Source organism: Bombyx mandarina, chromosome 06, assembly GCF_030267445.1.
Source record: "Bombyx mandarina strain Sakado chromosome 06, ASM3026744v2".
Lineage (NCBI taxonomy): Eukaryota > Metazoa > Arthropoda > Insecta > Lepidoptera > Bombycidae > Bombyx > Bombyx mandarina.
Genome location: NC_143213.1, coordinates 1,892,846 through 1,912,379, shown reverse-complemented (window position 1 = coordinate 1,912,379; position 19,534 = coordinate 1,892,846). Strand labels below are relative to the sequence as shown.

The following is a 19,534-nucleotide window of genomic DNA, read 5'->3' as shown; positions in this document are numbered from 1 at the left end:
ATTTCGCCAATCCTACCCCGGCACCGAACAGAGGTGGTCTTCCGAAGCTGGACAAATAATCTCATAAATTTTACAATATCAGATATCAATAATTACTACAAATTTTTTGGTTATTACTACGTTGATTGTTAGTGATTTAGAATTACACAATCTTCCATAGTTCATAATCTAAAATATAAAGAACGTTACAAACTCATGTAAAATTGATTGTTTATCGTCTTAGCGTAACCTCTGATTTCAAGTCACAATAATCTCAAGAACAATACTTTACAACAATAATTTAATTTTGACAGGTGACTAAGCTTTCTTCTACTTCTTCTGAAGTTCTGAGTCGGTCTCTTCATTGCTGAAGGTCGTGCCTAGCGTAAAGTGTTGATTACTCGATGCGCTATGGTTACCTACGCCTTCCTGTCCTCGGCGATCTTATAATATAGCTTTAGAACAATATAAATAACATCATTACTTTATGAGTTCAACGACGTATTTACTGCAAATAATCGTTCAACTTTAAAATGTGTTTTATGTGAATAAATTCTGACAGCACTTTTATTTATAAAAATTGAAACGCTTAAGAAATTGATTTGAACTCTAGATTCTGAATATGAAATTCAATTTGTTCCAAAATGATCAAAATGACCAACACTCCTTTGCCTATCCAAGTACCTAAATATTGGAAACAAAAATCTACGTTTTGTGGAATCGTATTTTTGCAATGTTCTTTAGCTTGGAGTTATTTTCTACCTTTGTTACACTTGTGAGAAAAGTGTATTTGTTGTTCTCTTTTTTCAAATATTCCATAGTTCTAGAGAACGGTAATGCAAAACCTGAACTTAAATTACACGGCACGTTTTTCTGGCGTTGTTTGTATTCCGGCATAAATGTTAAATATCGAAATTTATGTTTATTTTCAATATTTCACTTAGAATGTCATAAAACCTATTTAATTTTATTAGTGTAACTTTGATTTCTTTTCCAAAATTGTGCTTATTTAGCTAAAAAAATCACGTCAGCACACAGGGGCTTCAGGGGACGACGATAATGGCTGAACAACCTCGAAATTGTAGAGATGGGTGGCCGACTCTAAATGAAAGAAAATGCATATGAATTGACAAACTTTAATCGAACATCGTGTAGCTTTAGCTTTATAAATTTAAATTGTAAGTAATACATTTTCGTACGTAGCTGCTATACATTTCAAGGTCGCTGAATAAAATTGACCGATATTTTTTTTTCAGACAAATAAACATGTAGCCGTGAATTTGATAATATCACGATGTTCGCAATAGCAGGTTCCACATTCCCATGACACCAATTGTTTAATCAACATACATGGACAAAACATAGTGCCGCCTTCATAACCAAAAAATATAAACAATCACAATGGCTTCACAATCTAACACTGCAGGACCGAAGCCGAGCCAAATGTTCCACATCCCGAAGGCCACTACTATAGATAAAATTGGCGGGATCCACTGTCACATATGTAAATTAACTTTCGGTAAAAAAAAAGAATATGACGAACATTACGTGGGGCACAATACAGGAGAGAAAGAAACAGTTTATACTTGTGTCATATGCCTTAAGCAGATAGCTGGCTACCGGAGTTTCCAGGGGCATTGTTACCTCAAACATGTTGTCAAAGACAGATTTACGTAAGTTGAGCCATATATTCACTCCTAAACAAATGAAATAAATAGAAGCCTTAACATTAATTATATTATCAATAATCAACATTTTAAATAAGTATGTATGTATGTATGTATGTATGTGATATATTTATTCGTAAAAAGTTACACTTACATTCAAAACATGCCCTGCAAAACTGCTTACGCAGTTTGACTGCAGGTAACTCGCTTTATACAAACATAGCCTATAAACCATTAAACTAGGTTATAACACAATTAATTTACGTAAATGGTTACAACGTATTTAACAAATGTTTTTTAATAAGCTTTTCAATTTAGCAAGTATAGGCTCACTGGATATTTAATCTTTGTCTTACTATGGAATAGTGTAATATAAATCTGTGTGTAGAAGAGAAGAAATAGAATTTGTACAGTAGCCAACAAAGAAAATCATATTTATTCTTTTTTATGTTCTTTGATAGAGCAGGTAAGCTTTGTGTTGAGTTGTTACTGGAGCCCACAGAAACATTACAACACAAATGGGGCATAAGATTGGGGTCTGAATTTGAATTTATAATGGCCAGCCACTATACGCTAGTCAAAAAATATAAAGTGCTAATTTTGAAATAATTTAAATACATTTTCAGATGCAATGACTGCTATAGAATGTATTCAAAACAAAGCTTGTTGCTGAAACATATTGCATCTATGCATACATTCATATGCAAGATATGTAAGCAAAGGTAAGTGTTGACTGTTCATCAAAAAGGTTTTCAGTCACAACTTAGATACTTTAAATGATGATAAGTAATATTGAACTCCTGATATCTGATTATCCCATGAATTTGTGTTGTATTAAATAATTTTATTTATTACAAAAAATTGAATCTTAGATTTCCTTTCTTCATTTAATAAGTAAGTCAATTCTTTGTTGCAAACAATTGTGTGTGTTCAAAAATATGAGTAAAATATCAAAAAAATCCTTAATTAGAAAAAAAATGCAGTAGACAACAGTTTGGCTATACTCCTAGTATTATGGGTGTCCTTGAGTAACGAGAAATGGTGCCTAGTTACCATCAGATGGGCTGTATGCATGGCTGAGTATGATGGATTTATGTTAAGATTAACTCGTATATCTTTTTTAATCTATTTCAGTTTTACCTCAAAAAACGAACTTCTTATTCACAATATCATCCACAAATCTGAGAAAAACAAAGCACCTTTTCCATGCATGACATGTGGCAAGTATATAGATACAGCAGATATGTGTGAATTGCATATCGATGAGGCCAGTTCGTTTACATTTCCGTGTCCAGTGTGCGAAGAATCATTTCCGAATCGACCGGAGATCCTGAAACATTTAACCAAGCATTTTGATGATGAAATAGAAATCAATACTGATACGAAAGTGTTGATTGAAGATTGCTCCGTAAACATGGTCGGTGTTTACTGCTGCTTCTGTGAGGAAACTTTTAACAATCGCATCGAATATGATTTGCATTACGAGACTGAGCATAGCGACAAGGAACTTGTTTACACATGTACAATATGCAAAAAGCAATATAATAAATATGCATTGTTTGGCAATCACTGTCATTTCCATATTTCCAAGAACAGATTTGAGTGAGTATTTTTGTTATCATACTGTGAATTATAAACTAAAATTGATTACTGAAAATAATTCTGGTAAACAACAGAAAGATTATATATTTTTTTATAATACATAGTATTACAATATTTTACATAATGATTAAGAAATAACAATATAAATGGAATGAGTTGGGTAATACTGATTTAATTTGAAAGGGTTATGTATCCAAATGGGAAGCTTCTCGGCCTAATCTATATATTAATATGTGAAGCAAATTGGACGGAGGAGTATGAAATTTTCCACACTTATAGAGAATATAGAGAAGGAGTGCACACTACATACCATGTATTTGACGCACACACGCATGCATACTATTTATTGTCAAACTTTTGTTCTTGACGTCTGTTGTCAAATTGAGATTAAATATTGTTTGTCTTTATTTTTATTTTTTTATAATGTAACCTTGGCGGAATATGTGATTATAGACGTACGAGTTTAATAGTCTTTGGCTGTTTGTCAATATAATCATAATAGTGTACAAACTTACAATTGCAATTAATTAAAGTCGAATTTCGACTACTGTGGGGCCACTAGTTAGTTAGAAAATTACTATACAATACAATTCAGACTTCCACCTTAGGGTAATTACTAGAGATGAAACGGATAGTGGTTTGGCTGGATACCGAATATTCGGCAAGCTGCGAGGCCGGAGCGCCGGATATTGGCCCTTTCGGAAATATTCGTGAGCGACTCGGTACGACGACCATTTGGTATTCATTCACGACAATTTGCCACTTGTTAATTTTGAGTATTAAACAAACGTCTTAATAAAACAATCACTTTTGACGTGCGGTTATAAAAATAAAAGTTGTCCATAACATATTGTGGTATTATTTGCTTTTTGTATAACCGTGAGATTTTCTTAAATTTTATATATAGGCCGGTTATCGGATATCCGTTTCATCTCTAGTAATCACTAACAACCAGTTGGTTCGTCTTAACTATCTAGTGCATTGGTAAAAAGTAGATTCTCCGATACTGTAATGTTATTGTGCTTTAGGTGTTCGGAGTGTGGCAAGCTGTTCCCGCGGCTGTCGCTGCTGGTGCTGCACCGCGCGGCGCACGGGCCCGGCCACGACCCCGAGCGGCCCTTCCCCTGCTCGCACTGTGACTGCACCTTCTCCACGCTGCAGCGCCTCACCGAGCACCACCGCCGCGAGCACCCGCACCGAGACATCCGCTGCCACAGACCAGGCTGCGACCTCACGTGCGTATCCCTCCACCATCTTCTATCAGCATTGATATTAAACGAGACTTTTTGGCGGGAACACGAGGAGTGAGGTTGTGTGATTTGTTTTATTTTGTCTATTTAGTGCTTATTCAGGTTTAAATGTGTTATAACGGTGGTTTATTAACTGTTCAATATCTGTGAAAGTGCACAAATGTGGGAAAATGAAACAAAGCCGCTGGACGTAACTTCTCGGGCTCCACCAAAAAGTCCACTGAAAAAGTCTCAGTAAATGAGATTGTCATTCCATATCATCTCATTTCATTTAATTTCATCCCAGTTGATTAATGTCTCAAATTAATCATCTTCATTTCATTTTTCATAAAAATAAGAATATAACCAGGCCATAAAATCACTAAAAAAAATCATACTTAAAATTCTCATTCATACATAGTCTATGGTCTCCGGTAACTGCTTTAAAACCAGGTGGGCCGTGAGCTCGTCCACCCACATAAGCAATAAATAAATAAAAGTGCCCAGAAATACTGTTTTTAAAATACATTGAATTTCTAATACTAATATTTTAACAGTATTCAACCTTTTTATTCTATCGTGCCAGTCTTGGATCAGCAAAAATGGATATAACGTTTAAAATCACTTAGAACCTTCTATAAGAGCTGCTTTGCTAGCTATTACTTAACGTATTGAACAACATGACGGACACCATGTGTCCACGGCATTCTTTCCCCTCGGGCTTAAATATATCAAGAATATCTGTCTGGTTGTAGCTGGAATAGCCCCTAGGCTACTAGCGAATAGGTAGGGAGAAAAAACAAGAATCGTCCAAAAATCAATTGGGAGTCTTTATCAAAAAAAATTATCAAGAATTAATTTAAAAATAATGGGCGTCTTACAGAAACAGTGACTACTCATTATTTTCGAAGGGATGCCAAATGCCAGACTCAGGGGTCGAGTGCGCCCCCCTGGACCCGACTTATTGGTGGTCACAAGATGTCCATCTCACCCACCACGCAGCTAAACATGGTTTTTAGTCTAGTGTTCAACGTGTTAACCAGTAATTTAAAAAATAAAAATAGCAGTAAAAATAAATAAAAACTTTTCAGACAGTATAGAAAAAGAAAATCAGCAATAGCTTCATATTCAAATATGAATGGGGTAAATTTAATTGAAGTTCAATTAAGAACATCAAACTGTTGATGCTAATACCAAATAAAACGGACCTTTAATTACAAAGATAATATTTTTTTGCATATTAAGCGAAATGTCGCTTAAACCATATAGCTTTTCCGCACCTCAATATGTAGTTTCAAAACAAAACAAAAATACGCCCCAATAGTAAACCGAACTAACAACTAATTTAGTCTTTATTATCTTGATGATCCTAGTCTGGATGTTAGAGCGAAGTCATATTAATATTGTGTTCTCCACTGGTCATTGTTGCGTTAAAGTTAATCGGACTTCTTGAAGTCAGTTAAAATTAAGTTCACATATTTTTGTTATATGAGCTAATTAATCAAAGCCTGTTGAAATCGAAATAACTCTAAATGTATTAATTAGTACAATTTTCTCTTGTACAGATTCGAATCGTTCAAAGATCTGATCCTCCACTACCCGAGTCACAGCGACGAATATTGCTGTCGTCAGTGCGGTCTTCAGTTCAGCACTCTGTCCTCCTGCGAGAAGCATCTAAACGTTCACGCCATCAAGCATTACTCCTGCCCTGTCTGTAACCAAAGATACCAGCACAAGTACCAACTTATCAAGCACATACCTCAACACTTTGAAACTGTCTTCCATGTTTGTACAACATGCGGGAAGTCTTACAACGCTAAATCGAGGCTCATTCAGCACGCGAAAACTCATACATTAAGGCAGTTCAAGTGCACTTATTGCAGAAAAGCATTCCTCAAAGATTATGATCTACAGCAACATGTGAATATTCATATTGGTTTACTTCCCTACAAGTGTTCGTTATGCCCCAAAGCATTCGCGAGTTATTCGAATCACTACAAACACATGCTTCGCGTGCACAATGTCCAACCAAAATCTAAATCGAATCTACAAAAAAATATCAAAGATCCATCCAAGAAAGAATGTCATGACAAAGATACAATTGAAGAAAAACAATCTGTAGTTAACCAGAAGCCGTTAGAGCAAGCCATAATGGATACGGATGATAGTACAGTAGAGAGTATTGATCCCATCGCTCTTGAGAAGGAATTGCAGATGTTCAACGAGACCAACAGCGGGGACACTGTTGATGGATCCCAACTTGCTGACATTCAGCCCGACAATAGTGCAGTAGCTGTCTTTGGTGAGCAAACAATTAATAATAACTATAATAATTTATTTATTTCTCTCTTAAAGGTATAGTACAAATACATAAGGAAATTAATCTTATAATTTATTTTGTAAGCCTTTGAAAGAGCTGAAGTCTGTACTAGTTCAGGTTCAAAGACCTGTATTACTGATCTCCAAGCTCCTTCCTTCTTAAGATAAATTAGGTTATATTATAAAATTATATTGTAAGCTTGACTGAACTAAAATTACAAAAACTAAAATTTAAATTTAACTTTAAAATCATCTAAAATTTTACTCTCAAGTACTGATAAATCGACCCAAAAACAAGTTCGTTGTTAAGTAATACTTAGACTGCAGCCTTTTTCTACAATTAATCGGCACCAATTTTTATATTCTTCACAATTACTACTAATTCTCAAAGTACAGTGAAATGTCTAACTAACTGCTCAAATGGTGTGGGTTTGATTTTTAATATCTCATCATATTTTGTTTTGTGCTGAAAACATAGCATCAGTATAAATAGGATGTATTGTCCCCTATGAACTCCTAAGGATATTTTACTAGCTATGATAGGCAGACTATTTAAGCGGCCGCTTAGGCCTATAAGACTACTAGTCACCTTGAAGTTAATGTCGTAAGTAATACTGCAATCATGAATAATTAATTATTTCCTTTGTAGGCAGACGAGCATACGGCCCACCTGATAGTAAGTGGTCACCGTCACTCATGAACGTCAGCAATGCCAGGGGCAGAGCTAAGCCATTGCCTACCATGTGGCATAGCAGAAGTGATCGCTGATTTGAAAGTGGTTAGGGCATGAATTCAACAGTCCTATAGAAAGATAAATGAAGATACCACTGCAGACAGATCTAGAAACTAGAAGCAGTAGCTTGACAGATAGGAACTAAACAAACTAACATTAAGATCATCTGATCATTAGAAAACCATATCATTGCAGATTTCCAATCAAACAATTCAACATTCCAAACGTCCATGGTCCCTCCGGAGTATGGTCCCGACTTTGTGAACAAGGCCATCGAGAGCTCAGCGTTCAGCGGTGACTACATAGACCTGGACGACCACCTCATGCCCCACATTGACCCACTGTTGACCATCAAGCACGAACTGTTGTCCCGGCCCGCCTGGGAGCCGCCCATCATTACCACACTGTACCCGCCTTACTATGAAGACGTCGCAGACTCCAGCAGGCTTTCCATCATGAACACCGACATATACTGATGCAGTATGTTTGGTGAGCACCAAAACATTGCTACATTTTAAATTTGCACCCATTAAATTGTATTTTCAGAAGATTTCATAGTTATAATAAATAAATAAAATATATTTTACGGTTTATGGTTACTACCTATTACTACAGCTTGAGTGTAGACCGGACATCAACCGAACAAATGAGAATGAATTAAACCGTAAAATTGTCTTTTTTTTTAATAATTTGTTAACTTTACATTATTCATTATTGTTGTCTCTCTATTTATAGATTGTAATAATTGATTGTTGATTAAGAGCATTTGTGCTAACCATATTAATGTGCGGGGGACCACTCCTGTGTACTTGACAAGCTAACCATTTATACCTCTAAGACGATTTTTCAGTCTTCAGTTCAGTTGATAAACAGTAGTTATTATTTATCACAGATTTCAAATGTTTCTTTTTTATTTTCATTCAGAAAACAATCTGATTGTCCGTGGTTTTTCATTTAAAGACAGGTTTTGTTTAGGCAAATTAACACAAAGTTAAAGATGTTGTAGATATAGTAGGTTGATCGACTTTTTTATTATTATTGCCAATTAAAATCTGATGTTTGAGTCTGAGGATTGGAAAATCGACTACAAATGTTAAAGGTTCATAGTATTTCTAATGGCCAAATGATATTCGCATCCAATAATATTGTTATACAAAAAAAATATATATTTACGATATTAAAATGGATATGTACTTGTTATTTATAAATATTTAAGTAAAAGAGAATATATACATTTTCTATTTATACAGTATTTACACAAATGATACATAGTATAAATAAAAATATCATTTGGTCCAATTTAATAGCTACCTCAAACGAATAAATATATTTACACAATACCTCAGTAATCCATAGGAAATATATTTTAATGTTGATAAAAGTACATTTTATAATATAGAACCCACCAAATGATAGTGTGTTAATGTTTTGTAATCATATACATAACCACGCTACCTCATGTTAGTATAAGTCGCTAAAGTAATTCATTATAAAGTATTAACTCTTTGTTTCACAACGTGATCTGCGAATTAAATATCAAATATTAAATATAAAGCATTTGATATTTTAGAAATGTTATAATATTTTGTTCGGTTAATACTGCAGGGGTATAAACACATTCTGTGTTGCCAAGATCACACGAAACCTGTGAAATAAAGGGTTGACGCACATGAAGAAACATTACCTAATAGCTGTAGAGTCGTAGTGCCATTTAAACTTAATTTTGGCATCCTTATTAATACCGAGTGCGAATAACCGATTTTCGTATTGGACATAACGGGGACGGATGTGACGTGCTATCGAGTACTTGGTGTTATCGATTCGTTTTGACGGTTACGATTTCTTTTCCACTTTAAATTGCGAGCACGTGTAAAAGACATGTTTTGTCATTTTCGATTTTCGTTATTTGATTTTACTTTCTACTTTTTTTTTTCGATCCAAAGTCTTAGGCTATAGGCGACGAACAAAATTGTTTGCTTTTGTATATAAGTTACTTGCGGCACTTTTAAATAATCGCATTTCGCTTGCTTTTTCTCGGGGCCATCGTCGATACGGTAATACGACGACATTGCTGGGAACGTTGCTGGCAACACTTAATTTCATCTCGAAGCACGATGCGACCGTAAACGTATTTGTGCGAACATCGATATTAGATCACGTTGTAGTGTCGTGACCCGCTGTTTTTATTCACAAACTATCGACGTTCCTGCTACGGAGTGACGCCCGCAATATCGATATTTACAAATTAACTTCAAACAGCCCACACGTCACAGCAATGTCAGCGTTTTGATGCATTTGAAAAAAAAATCGATTCCTTTTTATTCTTATTTTTTTTTTTTTTAGTTTTTTTTTATAAATAATCTCGATGCAAAGCATCTAGATGTTTAGCGTAAGTGAATCGATAGTGCTGTGATATTTTTAATGTAAATTAGTTTTATAAGAGTGATGATTGTAATGTAAAGATTGTGTACAAACCGTTGTTATTTGATATGATAATAATGTTCAGGGATTCAACCGGAATTATCGTCCCGGTACGTTATAGTTTTGACAAGTTTATTGTCAATACTCGTCGGTGTGCACTCACCGCCCGGGACGGACACCCAGTGACAAGGAAATAGGATAAGCAATCCGCTGCGGCCTTCCGGACCTTCCGGGACGCCTCGACCGCCGCGTGCGCGATCGGACTAGGGCGTGCACGCGTGCCACTTAAACACGGATGCGAAAGTTCATTAGCAGATCGATGAGCTTTCAAACTCTGCTTATGAAGGGCCGCAGCGACAAACGAGTCTTTAAATGCAAAATACCACCGTTGGTGTGACCGCCGAGACGTATGTAACGACAAAAAAAAAGAAAAAAAAAAGAATTTCAAAAACGATAGAAAGATGTTTTTGTCTCCGAAATATATTTTGGGGAGAAGTATTTACAAGTATGAAGAGAGCTGTCTTAGTGATAAAAGTATCCAAAGACTGTTAGGTATTTTATAAAGTTCTTTGAACTTGAAATTTGACTTATAAGTCGGGGATATAAAAATAAAAAAAAGATATGCGGATGGCGATTTTAACGAACGAATAAATTAATGAAATAGATATTCAAACGTAGCTAACGGACGAACTTTACGAGCTTTGACACGACTACGACGCAGGAATGTCTCCGACGGACGCGGACGGCTCGCCCCCCCGCGGGACCCGCCCCCCGCGGCGCCCGCACGGAGCGCTGGAGTCACGAGCCTCCATGCTTTTGAAATTACAAAATTTTCTAATGTTTTCACGGCTCAACTAATTATAGAGGGATTTTAGTATTCATGTAGAGATGAACGAGTATCGATAGATTTCCTCCCGATTCGATATCGATTCATTCACGATTGTGGAAACTGGACGTCTCGCGTATTTATTTGAGCGGTGAAAAACACACACGATAACAACACGCTAGATTGGTTCCTCCTTTCGAAAATTATGCGGTAGCCGATTCAATTGAATCCGATGTATCGATGGAAGACAATGCCGATTATTCGATATTAATCGACGAGTAATTGAACGTGATTGTTCGGCATTAGAGGCTACCGCTTTTAAAAGCTGTCGATCGAGTGCGAGCTTGCGACAGTACATAGTAATTATCTATAGCATTAAATACAATTTAATATGTGTTGTGGTCCTCAGTAGAGGCTTTCATTGTTTCAATATAAATAGTAATTATTCGATACATTCTCTAATCATTAAAAAAATATATACCAATTTTTAAATTTCGTTGCAAAGGGAACAACGCAGGTTTTCATATTCATTAAACTACAAACAGTTTAAATAATTAAATGATGCAACTGTATCGATACTGGTTTGTTATTAGAAATTAACGACCCGAATCGAAGTATCGACATGCCTGTAAACGTGGACAAGCTTGTATCGATTTTATAACATCGATGTTCGAAGAAGCGAATGAAAATATTTCCATTGCTCCTTTTGCGACCGTATGTGTCCCTAGCTTTTAGGCGTTAGAAGTGTGTTGAACCCCGCGTTATCTCACTTATGTGAATGATTCCGAATTTGTGTTCTCACACGAACACATATCGGCTAGTGAAAGGCTATATGGTTTAACCGAAATTTCGCTTAACACGCGACAATTATTGTAATTGAAGGTCTGTTATATTTCGTGTTAGTATCAACAGTTCGATATTTTTAATTGAACTTCAGTTTAAGTTTCAAATAGTTGGAGATTTTTTTTCTTATGATATTTTTTCCAAATTTTTAATATTACACGGCTGTCCTGTTGCAAAAATTTCGCTTAAATCAAATAACTTCACCCGTCGATATGCTAGAGATCCATTTAGACAGATCTCCATAGAGATAACTTGAAAGTACTAACTCGAGCGATTTACATAAGGGGTTAAACACACGTTAGGTTAGATTCGAACACAGGGTATTGTGGTTCTATTTTAATGGAAGTGTTATTTGATAACTGATATGTAAGCTATATAAAGCATCTGATATCTGACGATTGCATAATACTACCCCAATACCCGAAAAGTGTACAAATAAAAATAATAAAAGAGAAATTTAGATCAACTTTAATTCTGTCTGTTTTTAAAATTAAGTATTTACGACCGGGTTTCGAAGCTTAAAAATGTTTGTTCGTTTAAAACGTTTATTACAGAAGGGACGCGAGAGATTCGAACGGAAAAAAACTACAAAGAAAATGAATGTCGTTCTAGGCCCGGTCCGCGTTATTTGTACTAAGCTAAATAAATTCATTACCAAAATTCGTTTAGTGAATATTGCATAATAAAATTTAATGAATGTTAGTGTTTACTTTGAAGTTAGTCGGACGTGGACGCTTACAGTATTGTGTCAAATTTATATAAGTACAAAATCGATTCTCCTGGCAATCGATTTAATGTCGATAAGTTGTAATTTTTCGTCACATCTCTTTTTTTGTTTTTAAATTAATTAGGCTTATTTCTAGTTATACACAAACCGATTCGTTAGAATAATTTTGTCAGATGAAATGTGGATTTATCAATTATTTCAGTAAAATTAGATGTTTAAAATAGTTTTGTCTAGAAGAGGCCTAAAACTGTTGTTTAATGCAAGTCTCCTTGTAAAATACTTGTAATAGAAATCAAGATCCGAGTGATCTTTTGTTACGATAAATATCGTTTGCTTTAAAGTTTCCGAGATTTGATATAAGAATAAATATATTTAAGGAGAAGCAATTGCATTTTGCACGCTTCAAGCTTCTTCAATTGTGTATATCCTAGGCCGTTACGTTTGTACGTATGCATATTAATGTCCTTTAACCCACTTAGATTTTTGGGATTCATTTTCTTTTAATATCCGTTAATTAAGGAAGTTGTTTTTGTAAGCGTAATAGTAATAGTTTAAGGTTTGTAAACTTCACAGGGAGATGTATGGCTAATCAAAATTCACACAATCAAAACTTTATGAAACTTTCACACGTCGATTTCCTAAAAACGATATTTAAAAAGATACGCCTTAGAATGCGTACTCGAAATGTGATATGAATTTTGATTCATTGGAAAGATGTTTTCGGGAATTTTGTTTTTAGCGTGCAAATCTGTGGTCTTATTGCGAGTTTTTAACGTTCTCGATAGCGTAAAAGTTAACTCAATTTTGCTGGAATGTTTGTCTGCGTTTGCCGCTAGGGGCGCTGTTTCAGCTGCATACAAATTCGAGTTAACTTTTACGCTATCGAGAACGTTATAAATAGTGTTTGCGTTTCGACGATAGACGTCGCGTCGTCTCCTGTGAAGTTCAGTTGTTAGTAAATGTACCGAACTACCTCTGCATGCCTCCTGGGACGACAGTAAACTAATTATAGTGTTTGTTATTATTGCTATGTAACTTTTACACATATATACTACTACTACTACTACTACTACATATGTTTATTATAAATGAATAGTTAAAAAAAAACATGTAAATTTTAAGTAAAAAAATAGTCGAAGTAAATAGAGAAAAGAAAAAGTTTAAGAGAAAATTAGCGCGAGACAACAGTGTGCGCGTGTTTTCGGTTTTATTGTAATTCGCTATTAAAACTCTGTTTGGTATTTTGAGTCTATACATAATAAACAATCTGATTAGTACGAATTGACGGTTTTATTTATCGACATTGTTCTTTTTTTTTTATTGCTTAGGTGGATGGACGAGCTTACAGCCCACCTGGTGTTAATTAGTTACTGGAGTCCATAGACATCTATAAATAATGTAAATGCGCAACCCACCTTGAGATATGAGTTCTAAGGTCCAAGTATAGTTACAAAAGCTGTCCCACCCTTCAAACCGAAACGCATTACTGCTTCACGGCAGAAATAGGCGGGGCAGTGGCACCTACCCGTGCGGACTCACAAGAGGTTCTGCCACCAGTCAAAGGATTGTTTAGTTGTAGTTAGCTCGCGTCTCTCCTCGGTCGTACGATTCCTGTTTTGCAACCGTCGGAGCAATGTACATCCTCACGACGACCTTAGTTAACGTCTCGATCGCGAACCGTCAATAGATCGACTCTCTGTTAATGTGTATCTCTGGTAAAGTGCGGAGCGTCGGAATATCGACAATTTGCGCAGTTTCATTATAGGACGTGCCTTAGCGCGCGCACATTCAGAATAACCATTTAAAATTATTTTGCTGTGAATTTAGCATTGGTTTTTTAAGAAAGTTTGTCTATGGTACTTGTTACAAAAACCCGATAGCGTTTCCTGCAAATTATATGAAAATAAGATCAGCATTATAATGGTTAAATTAGATCCAATAAGTATCTGAAGACAGCGTCAGAACACTTCTTCCACAAAGCGGCGCCACTCTGATAGCCTTAATAAGTGTTGACGGTCGATGGTCATGATGTCGACGACCGACTCCCCCCACCCCTCAGTCTTGGCGGGAATCCTATAAATGAGTGGAGCACTACGACTAATATACTTAAAATATTAGAAAGCATTTTAATAAAATTGAAATACAAAAACAATAAAACAATTAAATAGGTAATTATGTTTTATTTACCATCAATACGTATCTTATCACTACAAAATTATCTAGAACTGACTTAAGATATACTCGTACAGATGGCGTATCTAGTGAAAATATATGAAATAAGAAATTCTGAATGCATATTATGAATAGCTAACGAGTAAAACAGTATTGATAACGGAATAATATTGATTGATCGTAAAGCTATTTTAATTTCTAAATAGCACTCTTAACAAGTTGATTAACAAAATAATTCAAAACTATTTCAGCGTCTCTAGAGGAAGCCACTATAGAATCCACTAATGTTACCTCGATACAATCCAATGAAATGTTTTATTTCCGCCAAAAAATGATCTGATGCTATACTTAACTGACTAGACGTAAAAAATTAAGACGAAAATTTTACGTTTTTCTTCTCAGTACTAAAAGCAGTATTTAAAAGCGCTGATTGAAATATCGTATATCGATAGTTTAAATCGATACCGAGATTTCGATGTTAAATATAAAAAACGAAATTTTCGTCTCGATTTTTACTCCGAACCAAAAAATATTGAAGTTCCTTTTTGAATTCTGTTTTAATAATTTTCATGAAAAATATACAAAAATCGTGTAGCTTAAAACTAATCTGTGCTTATGTACAACGCTCGGCGCAACTACACTGGATAATTATTCAAAGCAAGAAAACCCAGTTTCTTGACTTTTAAATTTATTAATAGTGAAGTTCCGGCGCATTAAGAGAACAATAAGAATTCAAGAATTATTGTAACAAGTGGACTGGCCGCCACATCAGTACATTATATTGCCTTGTTGTTTAGTTTGAATTCAAAATAAACTGTCCATATTTTATTTTTTTCATCAATCTGTCAATGTTAACTTCAACGAATGTAGTGTTTTATAATCTCAACTAATTTTAGAGGTATTTTCACCAGGAAATTTGGTTCTGTAAATAATTTTTTATTATAATGTCTTTACTCTTACAGAACTACCGTTACAGTCAAATCGGGTTTAGTAAGAGAATTTCATTTGTTTTTTATTATTATTTATCAAATGCAGCAAACATATATAAAAAAAAAAACAAATTGCGATAATTTCGGTATAAACTTTAAAAAAATTCGCCTTTTCATTACAATTAATTGATATACAAGCGTTCGCATCATTCGACATGAATCTCGAACTCTGAACTACTAAAACGCATATAGTTCTTGGATAAATGATCACGATTCGTAAGTATTATCAACTTTAATTCCGCAAATCAATCACTTTTCACACCAACATTACATTATAATTAGTAATCGATAATCAAAATGATATCGATTAATCGTTCCACAATTATCGACTTTTAATACATTTCGTTAGGCGGTTCACGCCGTCAGAGTTCCGTTCACTAGTTTCCTACCAAACACTCTGGCGCTGGTGGCCTTCTTGGGCGGCGCCTTGGCCTTGGGGCGGAGACTGGGAATTTGCGACACTTTAATGGCGATGGCGGACTTCTGTTTGAGGGCGGCGGGCTCATGCGCGGGCGCGGGCTGACCCTCGAACGTCGAACTCCTGATCAGCTTCCGAGCCTCCGGCTTCTCACTCTCGATCCAAACTCTTTTGTCAGCTTTTGCGGGTAATTTCTTAACCTGTTCAACTTTCTTCCACAAATTAGCGATTTTGCTCTCAACGTCTCTCGTCTTTGCGGAGTTGACGCCGGTCGCGCTGGCGGGCGTGGTGTGGCGCGACGCTATAGTTATCGTTTTGCCGCTGTCGTTGCTCTGGAGGCTGTGGCTCGACGGAGAATTCTTCATAGCGGGTTCAGGCTTCTTGGTGACTTTGCTGGGAGGTTTCTGGGTCTTCGTGGTTGGCGGGCGGGTGTAGCGCCCCGGCTGTGGCAGTCGCGACGGGGAAGTGTTCGCGGGCTTCGCTGACGCAGCTTTAGTGAGCTTGGGAACGTTCGTCTTTTTGTCTGGAGCGGGTAGATCTTTGGCCGGCACTGTGCTCTCTTCCTTCGTGAAAGTGCCCTGCCGTTCTAAAGGCAGAGGTTTTGTAGCGGCGGGTGGTGCGGCCGCCGGTCTGTGCGCCGCCGCCTTCGTAGGAGACTTGTTCGGGATCGATTTTTTCGGGGACGTGTTGGCGCTGGGGGGCCTGGAGGGGGCTTTGTGGGGGGCTCTGGCGCCGGCGTGGGCTTTGGCAGCCGACTGCGGTCCCTTCGCTAAAGGTACGCCCTTAGGGGTCACCTTCGCCGCCGCGGCCGCCGGCGTCCGGGGCGCCGGTGCACTGCGCCTGTACGGAGACACGTAGGCGGCTTTCTTTCTCCCTCTAATAGTTTTGGGCGGCTCTGGCTCCGCGCCGAGGGACTCGTTGGAGTCGAGGCTGTCGTCTCTCCGCGGGTCCGGTTTCGTTATCTTAGGTTTAGGTCTGAGCTCGCGGTCGGCGTCCGGGCGCGGTTTGTCCTCCGCGGCGCTGTCGCCTTCGTAGCTGGCGGAGTCGCTGGTGCTCGGGTGGTGCGCGCGGGACAGCCGGTACGAGGCGGTCATCTCGATGTTCTTCAGGTTGTTGACGACGCACAGGTCGACGGCGGCCGGGCTCTCGGTGACCGGCAGATAGTTCCGGAAGCTCCTGGTGTAGGTCTGCATCTGGGCGGAGTTGAGCTCGGAGTCGTCCGCGCGCTCGTCCAGGACCAGCTGGTGGGCGAGCTCGGCGGACGAGAGGCTGTCGTAGCCGGTGGTGGTCTCGACGTTTTCGAAGTTAGCATCCTTGGTGACGAAGGTCGGGGAGGGCGGGATGTCCTCGCTGAGCGTTCTCGTTCTAAACCTCTCCGCGTCTTCTAAACGTTTCTGTTTCATCGTCTTCTTGGCCGCGAGTCTTCGCTTCAAGCTCTCGATTTCCGGATCGCCGGATCCCCCTCCCGGCCCCCGCGCCCCCCCGCCGAGGATGTTGACGGTTTGCGTCTGGTAGCGGGCCCGGTCCTCCATCCTCCTCTGCTTCGCGCTGAGTTTCCTCTTGGTCCTCGTCTCGCCGGGGACGGGCGCGTACTCGTCGGAGCGCTCGCTTTCTTCAGACTTGGTCCAGGTCAGGAACTCTTCTTCGACCTCCAGCACGACCGCGTCTTCCGTGACGGCATCACCGTCGACTATCGTGTACGTCTGGTAGCGGTCTTTGGACATGAGTCGTTTTTGTTTGGGAGTGAGGTAGCTCGGGTCCCGCTGTCTCTTTGGCGAGGACTCGATGCTGCTGCCGTCGGAGGGCGGCGCCGGGGGGGGAGGGTCCGTGCCGACACTCGCGGCGGCGGGGGGGCACTCCGCGGGCTGGGCGGCCGCGTGCTCGAGTTCGCTTGCTGATTCTGTCATCTCGTTGAAGAGAGAAGGCGGATTCACTTGGTCCAGATCGTGGTATACGAAGGTTTTACAAAGGGGAAATTCAAAGACGGGTTGCTTGAGGTCGAACACCAGAGGAGTTTTCACCGAGACATCCGCCACCTCGGATATTATACTCGCCACGGAGACCATGCTGCCTTCCATCTCCAAGTTCTCCATCTCGGAGGGAGGCTTTACGTTGTCGAGGAAACTCACGGGGTCGCTCTCCAGGTGCTCGGAGGTGTCGCGGTGTAAGGAGTTCTTGAGGGCCCGCTTCATCAAGGAGCCCGGGAGAGACTTCTTCCGGTCGCGCGGCACGTGTTCCGGCGGCAGGGCGGACGTGCTCAGGGACAGCAGCGAGGGGGGCTCGCCCTGCAGCGCGGACAGTCGCGCCGCCAGCCGCGCAGCCTCGCGCTCGATGGCTTCGGAATCTAGCTTGGAGTCTTCAGAGGCTTCGTCCAGGAGGGAAGCGAAGCTAGGCTCGGGCACGCTGTCCAGCATGGCGGAGTGCAGACAGAGAGTGAGGTCGGGGCGCGTGGCGTGCGACAGGGGGGCGGCGGGCAGGAGGTCAGGCGGGCGGGGGCGCGCGGGAGGGACGCGTCCGCCGGCGAGCGCGCGAGGGGGGGGAGGGAGGCCGGCGGGCGCGGGACCGTTTTTTGCCTGCGCGGGGGCAGGAGGTACGTGGGGATCGGGAGGGCGTCGCGACATACCGGCGCGGACGTAACGTTCAAAAACCTCTTTATCAGCGGAGCTGAAGAAATCATCGTGTGGGGGAGAGGAGCCCGGGGGGGGCCGGCGGGCCATGCCGGCTCGCACGCAGCGCTCGAACACCTCCTTGTCGGTGGAGCCGAAGGAGTCGTTGCTGAGCTCCCCGGCGGAGGAGGAAGAGTCCCGGTGGCTGGCCCGGGCGGCGCCGGCCTTTACGGTCTCCTCGAAGATCTCTCGGTCGGTGGAGCCGAACGACTCGAGGCTGAGGGAGCTGAGCGAGTCGTTCCGCGCGAGGTTGCTGGGCGCGGCGCGCCTCGTGCGTTCGCGGCCGCCCTGGGATTTTACAGGCAGACGACTTTCGTGTTTACGGCCTAGAATAGGAAACAAAATCATATTAGGAACATTATTATATTAATAATGTAACAACACTTACATTGTTATGTTAAGTTAATCTTTGAACCTTTAGATAAACGTATAACTCCAACTATTCACACCTGACTTGTAGTGACCTCTCCTCAAAACATTACTTGTGCGGGCCTTTGTCTTATTATAAATAACACATCGGACTTCTTTAATATTTTAAAAGAGGAATGAAACTACTGTATGTACACAAGTTTATTTTTCTACTTCACCAAGCATGAGCGACCATCCTGATGATAGCGGTAGTGACGTTGACATGTATGACGTCACGCGCTTAAATACCAACCTGGGCATCGTTATAAAAAAAAACGTTAAAAAGCCAATCACTATTACTATTAAGATTAATAATAATGATGAAGAGTGGTATACTCACGCTCGTCGTGCGTGGGGGGTCGCGGGGGCGCCTCGAGCCTGCCCTCCTTGGGGGGCAGCGGGGGCGGGGGTGTCGGACTGCGACTGAAATAGAAAACCGTCCCATAAGGAACTTCGTTCCAAAAATAAAAATAAATATAATCAAAATATTAGTTTTGGAGATGCGGCACGCGCCCCGCGCCCACGGACCACAGCA

General features: G+C 39.6%; 2 protein-coding genes across 7 annotated transcripts in view; one reads left to right on the top strand and one right to left on the bottom strand.

The window, feature by feature from the left end:
* The first annotated feature begins 672 nt into the window (after positions 1-672).
* Positions 673-13,627, top strand: LOC114239926 (zinc finger Y-chromosomal protein 1). The gene is made up of 7 exons (XM_028170355.2): positions 673-1,157; positions 1,236-1,652; positions 2,273-2,368; positions 2,781-3,248; positions 4,277-4,483; positions 6,043-6,779; positions 7,725-13,627. Exons 2-7 carry the CDS (start codon positions 1,381-1,383, stop codon positions 8,003-8,005), a joined length of 2,061 nt encoding a protein of 686 aa, XP_028026156.2. The 5' UTR covers positions 673-1,157; positions 1,236-1,380; the 3' UTR covers positions 8,006-13,627.
* An 884-nt stretch (positions 13,628-14,511) lies between these two features.
* The window catches only part of LOC114240012 (uncharacterized), an 80,492-nt gene continuing 75,469 nt past the window's right edge, over positions 14,512-19,534 (bottom strand). For all 6 annotated transcript variants that reach the window (XM_089727996.1, XM_089727997.1, XM_089727993.1 and 3 more), the window contains 2 exons: positions 19,340-19,422; positions 14,512-18,917 (listed from right to left, as the gene is read on the bottom strand). In XM_089727996.1, the coding sequence (XP_089584122.1) occupies positions 15,862-18,917; positions 19,340-19,422 (3,139 nt within the window). In that variant the 3' untranslated portion in view covers positions 14,512-15,861. The remainder of the gene's footprint in view (positions 18,918-19,339; positions 19,423-19,534) is intronic.